Source organism: Equus asinus, chromosome 20, assembly GCF_041296235.1.
Source record: "Equus asinus isolate D_3611 breed Donkey chromosome 20, EquAss-T2T_v2, whole genome shotgun sequence".
Lineage (NCBI taxonomy): Eukaryota > Metazoa > Chordata > Mammalia > Perissodactyla > Equidae > Equus > Equus asinus.
Genome location: NC_091809.1, coordinates 61,165,080 through 61,180,426, shown reverse-complemented (window position 1 = coordinate 61,180,426; position 15,347 = coordinate 61,165,080). Strand labels below are relative to the sequence as shown.

Genomic DNA, 15,347 nt, shown 5'->3' with positions numbered 1-15,347 from the left:
GATTTTATTCTCTTACATGAAAGGTCTGTATCCAGCTCCAGGGTTTTGCTCAACTCTTTCCTTTGTTTTGAGTTCTTCCGACTACTTGCTAAAATGTAGTCTATTCGGTACCCACATCAGCAGTGCCACCTTGTGATATTTCCCGTAATTTCATCTGGCCAAATCTTTATTCCTTCCCTTGGGCACTTATCTCCAATTTGCTGGTTTAGTCTTCCTCACATCTGCACATGTTTTACCTTCCTGTTTTGGCTGGAAGCTCTTCAAGGGTAGGACCTATGTCACTTTGGTCTTTATCCCCGCTAATGGCCTCTCCTGGATATTCCTTCGATGCATTTGAATGTTAGCGTAGTTCACATGACAGCTGCCCATGACAAGACTCAAAAATTAAGTCACTGTCGACCAAAAAGGAACTACAATTAGCTTTTGTGGTTTCTGTTTCACATCTGTAATTCTAGTGCCTGCCTTGCCGAACAAAAAGATTGAAAATTTATTAGCTTGAGGAATTAGAGTGAAATTTCTCCAATTTATTATATTTGATGATCATCATTTTTTTAAGATATGTTTTCATGGTTTCTTTCTTATCTCTTTATTTTTGCAGCTTTTGTCCTTCCTTCAAGGTTTATTTACTTTTTACCACGAGGGATATGAACTCGCCCAGGAATTTGCACCGTATAAGCAACAGCTGCAATTCAACTTGCAGAATGTAAGGCTATACCCGTTCTCACCGCCTCTCCTTAATGAATCAGGTGATCACAGGGGAACCAAGTTAGAACCCAGCCAAAGCTGGCAGTCTTTCAAAAACTTATCTAAGTACAGTAAAACTTCACTGATTTAGAACAGCCACATTATACATTTATTAAAAAATTTTTTCTAGCTGCTGGTTGAAAGTACACCAGGAAGGAGCTAATTTCATGTTAGAAAAATTTATACTAGCAAATTTCATGAAAATAAATATTACTGAGGTATAGATGCTTGTAAGTTTGGCAGCTTTTGTCTTTATCCAGTGGTCTCATTAATTCACTGGGTGATCTTCGATAAGTCTTATTTTCTGAGAGGACAGCATTTCTATATCTGTGAAATGAAGGCGTTGTACTTTAGCACTCTAAGATGCCATCCCTATCTGAAATTGTATACAATATATCTGATATTTATTACTTTCAAATAATAAATTTGAACATGGTTTTGAAGCATTAAAAATAGCTATTTTAAAGCTTAAGTGAGAATTATTTACAAACATCCTGTCTATTTATGTAAGGATTTATTTTGTAAAGCTGTCTAAATGATTTTTTTAATACCTGATTGCATAGTTATACAAATTCTGATTTGCATGCAGGTACTGAGTACCACTTTTATTAAAAAAAAAAGAAAAATTTAGCCAATCCATTTTTGCATTGTCAAACCTGACAAATAATGAAGTCCTAATTGCTAAGGGTTTTGTATAAATGAAAAGTTATTTCTGAAATCCTAACTGTCTAGTACTCTGTAGCTAAAATAATTTGGAAAGCCTTCACTTCATTTTCTATAAAAAGCTTGTCTTTCATTACTTATCTGATTCTTGCTGTTGTGGAGACGTAAGTAAAGAGAACTACAGAATGTCCCATGAGAAATATGTAATTGGATTTATTCTACTGTGTTTTGAGTTTTAGCTTTTTATTTAACCTAGATTTTCTAGCAGAATCGATTTTACATGCAATTCCTTCCATTGTTTTCCAATATGGAATGCATTTGGGCTTTTTTAGTAAATATTAAAAGGGAAAATTATAAAAGCCAAAGTATTTTTATGATTTATTTCCATATTAAAAGCAATTATAATATGATTCCTGGGATTCAAGAACAGGAGAGGGGTAAAGAATTGGGAAAAAAATCTGATTTTTATCTTTAAAAGAGAAAAGTAGCAAACATGGCAATTAAAATTTAACTGACTTACTGAAAAGATTCAGTTCTTTTATTATGAGCCATAACAAAATCTTAGAGTTAGGTGGTGAAGATTTTTATGTTTCCAAACACGTATTGTTGAGATAATGTGGCCTGAATGCAAAAGAAAATTTCATGGAGAAAAGCATTATGCTTTCTGTGTCTTCCCTGAAGTAAACTTACTGTAATGTGAGTAAACTGTTTCTTGCAATAGAAGTTAGAACTTGGAAACCTACTCATTTTTATGAGTTAATTTATACACTGATCTCTTGATAATTATATTAGGATTTCTGGAAACCAAGCTAAGGAATGTTTCTTCAAAAAAGTATTTGGAATAAGGACAATGAACTATTTTCTTAATAAGTGCCACATATATCAAAAGTATGTGAATTTGATTTGTTTTTACCCCCAACCCCAAGAATTCTAAGTCCCTGTTTACCTGCTTTTTTACCTTAGGTGTTAATGAATATAAAACTCTACTTAATAGGTATTACGTATTCTTAAATGCTCTAATTTGCCCTCTAAATAATAATTTTAGAGTGGGAAAGAGGAAGAAAGACACACACACACACACACAAGATTCAGAGACAAACACGCAGAAGGTCATTCAGAAAAGTTTCACTAAAGCATTCAAAGTCAGACGAGAGAACTCAACAGAGAGGGTCATGGATGTGGTGAAGCGTGCTGAAAGAATCCGGGTTATCCTTTGCGCCATTTGTAGTTTGGAAAACTTTAGGCTGGAGGTTCCTCAAAACCGATAGGACACCATGGATGAAATTGTTGTTTCTGTTTACTTAAGACAAGGAATAATTTTGAAAGTACTCGACAAGAGGTAGAGCGGTTGATGCAAAGGATGAAATCTGCCAACCAGGATTACAGACCACCCAGCCAATGGACGATGGAAGGCTATCTGTATGTCCAAGAGAAACGTGAGTCACGATGACGTAACTTAATGTCTCTTATGGTTAACATTCTGCTTCTGTAAGATGTCACTTGATTAGCGTTTTTCCCTTCAAGTAGGAAGACAGAAATTCCTTACAGCTTTATCATATTTAGCCTGCTCTGTCTCCACCACCACCAAAGTGAGGAAGTTTTTCCACATTACGCTGTCAAGATCTCTAAGTGGTATATTATTGAACTTGGAACTTACAAACTTCACTGATGATATGGCACCGTGAGTTCAGTTTTAGAATTCAATTGTGATATCTAATATCAATTTAAAGTTTCCTGGAAAATTGAAAATCAAAGCCTTTATCAGGATGAATCATCCTGGTGACTATGATAATAGTTTTCCCCTTCAGCAGCATTATTTCATTTAATTCTGTGTTTCATCGGTTTTCAGGAGTAAAATTGGCAATTATGTAATGTCAGATTGACATGCTTTACTTCCTGAGGTTAGGAAATAAGCATCAGACCTAACAGAGCACTATTATAATTGCCTCATACTGAGGAAGTTTTTCTCACAATAAATAATAAAAAGCCATTCAAACTTGTATAACTAGGGTCCTTTCTGAGTGATACTTGTCATTAAGTGGAACCAGTCGGACTAAATTAACTCTGTTTCAAACCAGATATGCTCTAAAGCACCATTCTCATACTGTTTGTGGTGAAGGAACAGGTTTTTTCATTTCCAATCCATCATGGACCAATGTCTTTGTAAAATACAAAATCATGAGCTTGGATTTTGCAGTAATGTCAAATTGCTGTAGAAGTTTTCAAACGCATATTCTAACTTTCTTCACTTTTTCTCCTGTATTGGGACTCATAAACCACGTCGGGTAGCACTGCTCTGAAGTCTGCCTGTTGGTAGACAATAGATGAATGAAGTTGTTTTGGTTAGTAAGATTATAGCAGTTAAAAGGTTTGAGATGCAGAAGCTGGAGACATTGGATTGGCTGTGAATTATTTTGACATAATGCAGCACGATCACAAAAATGCTAATACATTTTTGTATGTGACCCCATGCTCAGGCGATGCTCATCTATTGGATAGTAGTATACAAGCAAAGAACATTTTCATCCAACAGACTTGGCAGGCATTTATTACTACATGGACTAGAAGGTAGAGGGCTGCTGGCTGAGGAGATCTGGGTTCCAGGATTTTCTCTCTCATAACTATCTATTTTGACCAGTCTGCTGTTTTCAGATGTTAAAATGATAAATCTAATGACCTGCCTATCTAATCTATAGTTAGAGTGTAATAAATAGCTTTCACCACAATGTCATAAAAAAATGACCAATTCTTTGGTCATATACGGGGTATATGGATTTGAGTCAGGACTATAAGCAAATTTTTGAATACTGAGTAATTATTTCAGATTTGAGAGCCTCAGTGTGAAGGTACATTGAGAGGAGCTCACATTTTGTATCAATAAAAGATTTTACCGAGTGGAAGAATTTGTTGGTAGTGAGGCCCGTTCAAACATGCATGTGGTAGAGAAGGTGGCAGAATTCTCTTGTACATTATCTTCAGATATATCATAACAGTTGCTACCTGGTAGTCCATCCATTGGATGGTGTCATGGTTTGCTTACCCATTCCCCAGTTGTTGGCATTTGGATCAAACTCTAAGCATAGATCCTATAATAATTTGGGGCCTGCATGGGTAGACAAAATGCAGTGTTTTATGTACCTGTCTGATGTTTGTATCTTGTTCTAAGATATCTGACTTCTCTGGGTCAGTCTCAACTGATCATAAAGCCCTTTGTGGCACTGATCTTTCCTCTGACAGTTCCTGTCTTTCTAAATGACACCATTCACTCTCCTAATTTACAAAACTTGGTTAAATCTCTAACTTCAGTGACTCTGTGTAGCCTGGGGTCACATCTGTCCATTTTATCTCCTTGATAACCTTTAAACCTGCATTTTCTCTCCATCTCCACAGTCTTGCAATGGCCTTCTAACTGTTTTCTTTCCGCCTCCAGGCTTGTTCCCCTCAATCCATTCTCTACAGAGCTTCCAGCAGATCCCTCTGTAATGCTTGTTGGTTGTGCCCCTCCTATGATGGCCCGTTAGCCATGCGTGGCATTTAAGGCACTAACAGTCGGATTCCCCTTCTTTTTTTTGGTGAGGAATATTCACCCTCAGCTAACATCCGTTACCGGTCTTCCTCTTTTTTTTTTTTTTTTGTGCTTGAAGAAGACTGTCCCTGAGCTAACATCTGTACCAATCTTCCTCTACTTTGTATGTGAGATACCTCCACGGCACGGCTGATGAGTGGAGTAGGTCCACATCCGGGATCCAAACCCATGAACCCAGGCCGCTGAAGAGGCGTGCATGGAACTTTAACCACTATGCCAAGGGGCCAGCCCCTCCCCCTCTATTTTGGCATCCTCCCTTATGATGTTTCCTTCCTGCTCCCAAGACACTTTTCATCTTGATTTTCCCTGTATCTGCCTGCATTATTTTTATAGCTTTAGTGAGGTACGATTGGCATATAATAAATTGCACATAGTTAAAATGTACAGTTTGATAAATTGTGCTGTACACCTGTGAAACAGTTACTACAATCAACATAATAAACATACTCATCGCTTTCAAAAGTGTTCTCATGCCCCAATATAATCCCTCCCTCCTTTCTTTTCCTATTCACTGTTATTCCACCTTCCCATTGCCTAGGGATTTAACAAGAAAAATCAGTAGATTTATATGCCATTGGAGTTATTTTTATGTGAGTGACAAATATGCAAAGCCCCTTTCTACTTGGAATCTTTGAAAGCCTTTATAGTAAGAAAATCTGAGCAGTTCACTAAGACATATTGTGCTCCTGCTCTCCCTGAATGAATGAGATGAATAATATGGCTTCAGGGTGTTTATTCTGTAATGGAAGGCATAAGACAAACTCACGCACTTAGCGACCAGTGGTCAATAGTAAATAGCAGAGCTGTCAACTGAGTGATAAATGAAGATGGATGTAACGGGGTAGAAGCAGATCATTGCAGTTTGGACACAGAGCTCCACTTTATCTGGATATGTGGTTTTTACGTTATTCCCCTCTAGGCAAAGATTAAATTGCATTCTAGTACACTTCAGTTTAGCCAGGAAGTGCATGAGTTCCAGATTCAGACAGAACTATGTTGGAATTCTATGCCTGCCGACTGTTAACTGGGCGTTTTCGGGCAAACAGCTTTCTGAGCTCAGTCTCCTCATTTATAAAAGAGGGCTATTTATGCCTGTCTCATAACGATGTTGCGAGAATTAGAGAGAAGGTATGTAAAATGTCTCTGTTACTGGTAGAGGTGCATAATAATACTACGTTGCTTACCATGAGCCCTTACTAGTCTGTGCAATTTATGTTTGTCTCATTTAATCTTAAAACAACTTTTGAGAAATCATTCCTCTCAAAAGAATAACTCCGATCTCATGCCCTATTGGTGAAGAAAAGAACATAGTACCAGCTGTAGCTCTTAGGCTCTGCTTTCTTATATGAGAAATGCTCTTTATAGCGTCCGACTTTAAGAGTTCCTAGATAAGATGTTAGCACTTAGTAGGTGTTCAGTGAATGTGAATTTCCTCCCATTCCACAAACATCATCTCAGCAACCTCAGATGATTACTGGGTAAGATAATTAAATTTGTTTTGTTTTGCAACTTTAGAGCTGTAATAAATTTTTATTTTCCCAGGCTTTCTTTTTAGGGACTTCAGAATTGCTTGTCTAAGAACATCTGCCCTGGCCTGGTGCCAGGCAAGTTTAAATAAAGCAGCATGTGGGTGCCACAAACTTGAAGATTAAATGCATGATATGCTGAACTTAAGATGGAGGCAGGAAAAAACATCTTAGGTCTGAAATGTCATCAGAGCATTGTAGCAGCTTTATTTAAAAATTAAAGCTAATAATGCTTCATAAATCGCTTCCTAAGTGGTAAAGTCACTATAAGGATTTCCATCCAGCCACTTTCCATAAATCAGCTTTAAGCTTTTAAGTATTTTATCCTGCATGTAACAGAATTATCAACAAGTATTGTTAAATATTATAGTGTGAAATGGTCTCCAAACAGAATTGAAGTTAATTGCAATAATCCTTTGTGATTACAAAGTATATAGCTGCACCCCGTAATTTTAAAATCTGGAGTGGTTTAAGTATTAAAGATAAACATGACACTAAGGGCACTGTTATTACAGAAGAAAATTCAAATGACTCAAATACTTGTCTCAAGAGGCACACTTTTACATTTCAGTTTCTTGCTTTTATATATATGGTTATGAAACCAAGCCAGCAATAACATTGTACCTAGTTGTTGCTAGAAAGATACAGGTGTTAAGGAGCATGAGACCCTAGATGGAGAAGCTATATACCAAGCAAGCTCCATTTTCTACCCACCTAGCCCACTATGACATTTGGGTGCAGGATAATTGGCTTCTCTGTGGGAAATTGAAGGTGTTCCACCTTGGTCACGGGAAATTTGCACTCACAGGGCATCCCTACACCCTATAGAAGCAGCAGCATCTAAGTCCTTAGGGGGAGTACTGAGCAATGACATGGTGTGCTACAGGAAAGGCTTGCACAGTATTTATGGGGAAAAGAAAGTTGAGCATTATTCATATACAACTTCTAATATAAATAGGGGAATTTTTTTCGTTTTAAGGAGTAAATTGAATTTGCTTTTTTCAGATTAGTGGTAAGAGGAAATAACTCCAAGGTCAATAAAGTCTTAGAGAATAATGAGTGACTCATTTCTTCATTCGTTTGTCAAATATTTATTGAGTGACAGCTGTATGTCTGGTCCTGTTCTAGCAATTAAGAATATGCTAGTCAGCAGAACATCACGTTACATGTTCCTGCTGTTACAGAACCTTAGAGTTTAGTGGCAGAGGCAAGACAATAAATAAATAGGATAAATTGGTAAAATTGATCATATTTTATACAGTGATAACTGCTGAGAAGAAAGTAAAGCAAAAAAGAGAGAGAAGAAATATCAAGGTGGGAATGTTGTGATGTTATCTGCACAGGAAAGGCCATATTATAAAGATGACATTAGGAAAAGACCTGAAGGAAGTGAAAGTGCAAGTCATGCAGAAGGAAAAGTAGTCCAGCAAGTGCAAATGCCCTGGGGTAGAAATGTATTTGCTGTGTTTAAGGACAACAAGGGGGCCAGTGTAGCTGGAGCACAGTGTATGAGACCGAAGATAATAAGACGTGAGATGAAATTGATAATGAGGGGCCAGATCACATGGGGTCTTGTACATAGTGATAGGCTGTTTGGTTTTTATTTGGAGTGATGTGGGAAACTGCTAGAGGGAACTAAGGGGTAAAATGACCTGGCTAAATTTTTAGCAGGGTATTTCTGGCAGTTTGTCGTGAATAGAGGACAAAGATAGAAGTAAGGAGACAGTTCTCATTCTTCCTATCTCTCTGAGAGATGAGTATATCACTTTTACAGATGAGATAACCTGAGTTCAGATCTAAAGTAACTCTTGAGTTTACAGAGTGAGTGTTGGAGCTACAGGTAAAGCTAAGTTGTTTGATTCCAAAAACACTCCACCCTACGCCCACTCTCCCTCCATACTGGCCTTTCTCACTCACAGTAAATGTTCTAAACCTGCATGGTCTATGGAAATACTCAGTTGTGTATCATTGAAAACTGTACAGACTTAGCTATAAATCATTTATTAATCTGTAATGTTTGTTTCCTTATGTTAGGACCACTTGGTTTTACATGGATTAAACATTATTGTACATATGATAAGGGAAGTAAAACATTTACAATGAGCGTTTCAGAAATGAAATCCAGTGGGAAAATGGTGAGTTGTTTTGTTTTTTTAACTGAGCTTGTTATTTAAGTCACATGTGCTTGATTTTCTCATAAACATGTACATAATTTTAAAAATGGAAAAGTCAGAGTTTTCTCTCACTTTAGCGACCTTGATGACTTGGAAAGAGTGGTCAGGATTTCCCTTTACCTTGGCCGTGGAACGTTTATAAGCACTTGAGTTACGTGGAGGAATCCTTCGGTAGACGCCTGAGGTGTCATCTCACATCCCTGGCAGCAAAGTTGTTTGTGCTGTTGGTTGGCCAGCGCCCAGCAGAGACCGTCAGGGACTGGACCAGGCCCGAGGAGTCTGCATCTTTCCCCCAGGTGGCCTCTGTGGGAGGCTGGGTTTGCCCCTGCACTCTACTTCCCATGCTCACTAGGTACTGTTTACTGAAATCCTTGCCAATGAAGTTTCTCAGAAGAAATCAATCGATGCTCATTTACCCCAAAAGTAAATTGGTCGCTGAATGTCTCGCATGGGTGGTGAACAGTGTGGAGCAAAGTGTACTTTATTTGAGGAAGTGCAGCAGAGTGCAGCACTTGTATTATGTGTAGTGTATAATCTTTTTGTGAGTTGGGGTATGAATATGGCAAATGATTGAGCTCGTGAATTAAACAACTGAGGCCGTCATCTAAGAATCCTAGAGCTGGGAGTTATACTACAGATTATTTAGACCCACCTTATTTTAACAGATTGGAAAATAAAGGTGGTAGAAAGTAAGTGATTCACTCAGCTAATTTGTAGTATAGGTTGTGGCAGAAGTAAATGTTGATCTAACTTAGACATTTACTCAAATATATAAGCTGAAACTTACTGTGCTTGGGCATTCATTAGAGTCTAGTAATTCAAACTGAGAGAAATAAAATAAAGGAGAACATACTTGAAAAAAAAACCTTAGATGGATCACTACCATCGTGAGAAGTTGTTAAGTGCTATAATCACACCTAGTTTATACTCTAAAGGTTTCGTAAGAAAAGATATTGCCCAAAAGTCAGTTTATGTGACAGTCAGTGAGCTAATAACTAATAGACCAAGCCAACGTTCTGTTAATAAATCTGTGAGATTTGCAACCAAGATAATAGGACTAACCAGACATTAGGTAAACATTCCCCTTGAAATTGACCGGGCATCTCAGGTATAGAAGAGAATTCTTATGAACTGAGTCTATATTGGGTCCTGTCCGAAGAGTTTTGGTAGCAGACTAGCAATTGGTTACCAGCAAAGGAATCATGTGGTATGCATGATAGCAGTAGCGTTATAGGGAGTATATACTAGAACTTTATTATTTTGGTAGCTGTCTTAAGACTTTGAGCCAGCAATCATTTAACACCATATAACTCTAATACAAAGACACATGAACAATACTCATCTCTTAGCAGTCTAGGGAATTTTGATTCAGAGCAACAGTGTTGTATCCCGACAAGTATTCTGTGTTTCTAGTGGTAACATTACAGTAACTCTATAATTTCACACCATTTCCAAGTCTGAAGTCCTAAAGAAATGTATATTATAGTATAATTTAACATTATAAGTCAATGTGTTGAAGAGTACTAGGCAGGCATGTCACAGAATTTTTTGAATAAAACATGTATATGCAATTAATTTATTAATTAACAGTTTGATGTATTATAATTGGGCAGTTAACCTTAGGCAGACGTCTTTGTATTTATAGGACAAGGTGTGATCGTGACCTTTATACATAACCTGTCCTCTAAGTTAACATTTTAATTCAGCAACATTAGATGGTGTATTTAATAATTTCAGTCCCCTTGTTATCATGTCCATAATGGGTTCCACTTCTTGTTTCAGAATGGCCTTGTTACCAGCTCACCAGAAATGTTTAAATTAAAATCTTGTATCCGAAGAAAGACAGATTCAATTGACAAACGGTTCTGCTTTGACATAGAAGTAGTTGAAAGGTTTGAGCTTTTCTTTTCACTTCATATTTTTTAGTAAGATAAATTAATTGTTTCTCTGTTTAGATGTAAACATGAAACAGCATACAAAGCGCTTGTTTTTCAGTCTCTTTTTAAAAAACAGCATGCATGTTTATTTCATTCTTTCACATGTTTATTCAATAAATATGTATTACATGATGCTTTCAAAACAATAAATCAGACACAAAGTTCTGGCAAAAAGTAACATCACTCAAAGAAGAATCTGGAAAATCAATATAAATGGCTGTGTTAGGGGAAAGTGCATATTATGGACTGAGGTCCCCATCACAATGAAGGAACCTGACAGCATTGTTCCTCCTGGGTCAACTTTTTTGTAGGGTTTTGAAGCCAAGTGGCCTTGCTTCCAAGGAGTAATAAGACACAGCTGGGAATGCCACAAGCTTGCTTTACCCAGCAAAATTCAGGGCTTACCGTATACAAAACACTGTTCTGGGCATTCTTGGCCACAGGCTATTGGGAGAGACATATACATTGGTCTTCTGAGTTTATAATCTAGTGGAATTATTTAGCTCTACTCTTTTATTGTATCAATAAAAGAAGAAGAGAAACAAAATAGGGAGGGGAATGCTTCTTGCTTGATCTTTGTCGTATTCCATGATCTATTTTTCTCCCCCTGCATTACTACCTACTTTTCTGAATACTCCAGCTTTGTGTGGGGTGTGTGTGCACACTATATATACTGTGATATACTAGATATAACCTTCTATACTATATATACTATAGCTTACAAATGCTACAGCTTGTAACCATCTAATAGGGCAAGGCCCCATTCTTATGCTTCCTTAAAATTGTGTCAGCTCTTTTGGTTCTGTGTTCTTGTTTTTTATGGATCTTCTTATTAAGTTTCCCTTCCTCTCCAAAAAAATCCTTTGAGATTTTTGATTGAAGTTGCATTAAAGTTATTAATTAATCGATGGAGAGTTGAATTCTCCTTGAAGATTCTACGTATCTTTTTTTTAGATTTATTCTGAGGTATCTTTTTTTATTGCTATTTTGAATAAATTATTTTCATTAGTAGAAACTGTTTTTCCTAAATGGTTGAGATTGCTGTATAAAAAGGCTATAAATATTTTTTAATCTATCAATCTATATCTAGCATGGCTGTTAAGCTTCTTATCGATTTTAATAGTTTTCTGGTAGGAACTTCTGGATTTTGTATGTAGACAAATACCAACATGTTAATGATTTCTCTTTCTTTCAGCACTTTCTAGTTGTATAACCTTGGGGTACTTTGTTAAATTCTGTACTTTAGTTGTCTGTCTGTAAAATAAAGATAATAAGTACCTACCTCAAAGGATTGTTGTAAGGATTAAATGAGATAATAAAGGAAACAGTACAGTGCCTAGCGCATAATAAACAGCCAACAAGTATTGATTGTTGTTATTTTATTATTGGCATTGTTACCTGGGCTTCAATTCTCCAAGATCAAATTATCTTGATTTTTATATACACTTTTCCTTTTTCTATCGGTTTAATGATCTGTTTTAATTACAGAAGAAATACATGCCTTTTTCCCAGTTTTAAGTCATTCCAGGTTTTTAATTATACCATATTCAGATGAAATTTCCTCCTCAATGTATCTCTTCACAGGACCCTCTCATTTCCTTTTTAAATTTATTTTCTGGACAGTCTGCACAGTTAACTAGATTAATTTCACTGTTTTTGGATTTCATATCTTTTTCTCTCTCCTATTGGTTTTCTCCTCCCCTTTGCTTACTCTTTTCTCTCTTGAAGTACATCCTTGAGTAACTCTTTCAGAATGGGTGCGTGACAGAGAATTGTTTTTAAATGAATTAATTTTAATAATCTGATCATGGTATAGATAAACACTGGTTTTAGTGTCTTAATTGACTAGTTATGGTATGAGACTTTTCATATTGCTGTATACTCATTGTCATTATTTTTATTGACTAGATTGTACCACCTTGGGGTCATAGTCTTAATCATTCTCATATTGCAGAATGTTTAGGTGGTTTTGAACTGTGAGGAAAATAGCTTTGTCATCATGTTTGGTCTTTTTAGGGGAAATAGTTTGAAACTAGCCTCCTTCAAACAGCCTTATACCTAAAACACTTAATGATTTTACTATGTGTAGTCATTAGAGTTAACAATATTGGTGTGTCTGTGTCCTCAGTAATTTTTCTGAAAGGTGTCTGAAGGTCAGTCTTTTTCTTTTCATCTTTTTTCTTCTCTTTATCCTATCTTTTTTTCTCTTTCTCGTTTCTTTTTTCTCGCCTGCTTTTTCTTCAAATTTTACCTTTATAGTTAACTAAGAATTTAAAAAATAATGTGTAAAGGCCTAAGAGGAATAAATGGGATATATTAAATCTTTGCTTTTAATAGGCATGGGATCATCACGTTGCAGGCCTTCTCCGAAGCTAATCGGAAGCTCTGGCTCGAAGCCATGGATGGGAAGGAACCGGTAAGAAGAGTGACACGTTCTATAACTTAGATTTTGTTCTTCTAATAATCACAGAGTGCATCTGAAATTTTTGTTTACATCTGTAGTGTATTTGAAAATGTTAAAATAGCAAATCAGAGGAGTTGAGACTCTTACTGTTTTCCTAGTACTGTCTCACTCACTGGCATATAACACTAACTTTCTAATTTGTTTCTCAGGGGGACTTCCAGGACTAATTAAAAACCCTAAAATTACTTTTAAAAAAGTTACTTATGATCATTAATTTGGCTACCCTGATTGGATTATTTTATTCAGCTAATAATTATTGATTGCCCACTCTTTGCAAGGCCTGTGCTAGGCTTTATGATCACTGTGATGAACAAGATTCAGGATAAGAGCGAATCCTGTAATCTAGACCCTTGTTTAAAAGTCTTGTTTGATAAAACTGCCTGTGGCTTGACATTTTCCTTCTATCCATATCCCCATTGTTCTCGTAGCTATTTTGATGTTGGCATGATAATTTACTTAAAATTATTTGGGAGACTTATGTAAAAAAGGAAATCAATCATGGATCACTGTCCATTTTCTTTATGAAGACGACTGCATTAGATGTTAGAGAGATGAATACACGGAGCAAATAAAAGACCCCATCCTGTCCCTTGAGAACTATCCTTTAGGTGACAAAACCTGTGAGCAGCCTTGCATAAAGTACCTGTATACAACAGAGCTACACAAAGTGTGGTCCCCAGGTTTTAAGGCCATCCCTCCATAAGATGAGTACAGAAATTATGATTAGGCATCTGGAAAATTGTATGGCAATTTGAAGAAGTCATTTTGCATCTGTTGAATTTAATAGTAAAAATTTGGACTGCATCTATTTTTTATGATGTTTATTATATTTTAATTTTATGATAATTTACAAAGATGTTAGTCAATGATGGATTAAAAATTAAAAACAAAACTTTACTCTTCACCACTAACACTTGTGAGGCAAGCCCTGACCTAGAGCAAATTTAGAAGATACGTGTGATGGCTCAGCAAGTACAAGTTAGAATTGTACGTGTTGAGAACAAAACCCTAAGCAGATAATTTGAGGAAGGAGCAAGCAGGTAGAATCCATCATGAGATGCTTCCAGAAGAAGGGATATCATGCGTCATGTTGGGGAATAGAATGAGACATATAAATTAGACTGAAAGGAGTAGAACTTTGCCCAGAGCAGTACAGCCAGGGATGGAAAGGTATAGCAAGCAAGGTTGGTTGACAGGGTGGGAAGATGGCGCTGTGGATCCAGCAGTTGTAGGACCTTGAAATTAAGACACCCCCTTTCTGTGTCATTGTACCAACATCACCCAGGTAATTTTCTGTGCTGGGTCATTAACTGCAAATAATTGATTGACTTCCCTTGTTTTTTAGATTTACACCCTGCCTGCCATTATTAGCAAGAAGGAAGAAAGTAAGTCATTTTATAATTATTTAAAATTTTATCACAGTTATTTTGTGATAACAAAGATATTATGTGATATTAAGAGTTAACTCTGGGAAAATGATAGTAACATACTATTGTTCTGATGGTGCCGCAGATTTGAAATTTTCATTCACAGTTTCTCATGTTAAAACCTCTTCTGGTATTATAGTAACCACAATTAATTTTTATTTCTTTGGTGTTTATTTCCTTATAGGTATGTACCTTGTTTTATCCTAGAAAGAGATTTGAGACAGTCGATATTTGGTTAGAGAGAGATATATGGATATAGATATAGATATACATTTTTTATGTTTATCACATAGAGTGCTTCTTGATTATAAATTTTCCCTGCTCCACTTTACAAGACTGAAGATGTGAACACTTTGTGCTGGTTTTAGGAGATTGTGCCCTAGAATGTGAAAAATAAGGACATCATCAAAACACATAGGATATGTAGGAAAACATGTATCATTACTGAATCCTTAGTATCAAACTATTCTTAACAAACACGTTTTGTGTTTTCTATCACATTCTGAATCCTCTTTAATCATCTGCCACCTTCTTGCCACCTTTTATCCCTGGCTAGTTTAGGGTATTTTCATATGTACTTCACGTAGACAGATTATTTGACATTTAAAATTGGTTTATATATTTATTTCTAAGGTTATATGTATATCTTTTAAAGCAATTTCAAGTTTTAACTCAATTAACTTTCTCTCATGACATCTAAATTTATTTTTAAAACAGAGTTAATAATAACCCTGACTTTTAAATTGCTATTAAAATACAAATTAGAATGGAGTAAAGATAAAAACTGGGAAAACACTCATGTGGAAGTTATAAATATTGAGTGTGT

The 15,347-nt window shown here is 36.1% G+C and overlaps 1 protein-coding gene across 2 annotated transcripts in view; it reads left to right on the top strand.

Moving 5' to 3' along the window:
• The window catches only part of ARHGAP42 (Rho GTPase activating protein 42), a 261,928-nt gene that overhangs the window by 208,706 nt on the left and 37,875 nt on the right, over window positions 1-15,347 (top strand). For both annotated transcript variants that reach the window (XM_014842478.3, XM_070490390.1), the window contains exons 7-12: window positions 599-703; window positions 2,714-2,843; window positions 8,554-8,654; window positions 10,476-10,585; window positions 12,968-13,046; window positions 14,440-14,479. In XM_014842478.3, coding sequence (XP_014697964.1) covers window positions 599-703; window positions 2,714-2,843; window positions 8,554-8,654; window positions 10,476-10,585; window positions 12,968-13,046; window positions 14,440-14,479 — 565 coding nt within the window. The remainder of the gene's footprint in view (window positions 1-598; window positions 704-2,713; window positions 2,844-8,553; window positions 8,655-10,475; window positions 10,586-12,967; window positions 13,047-14,439; window positions 14,480-15,347) is intronic.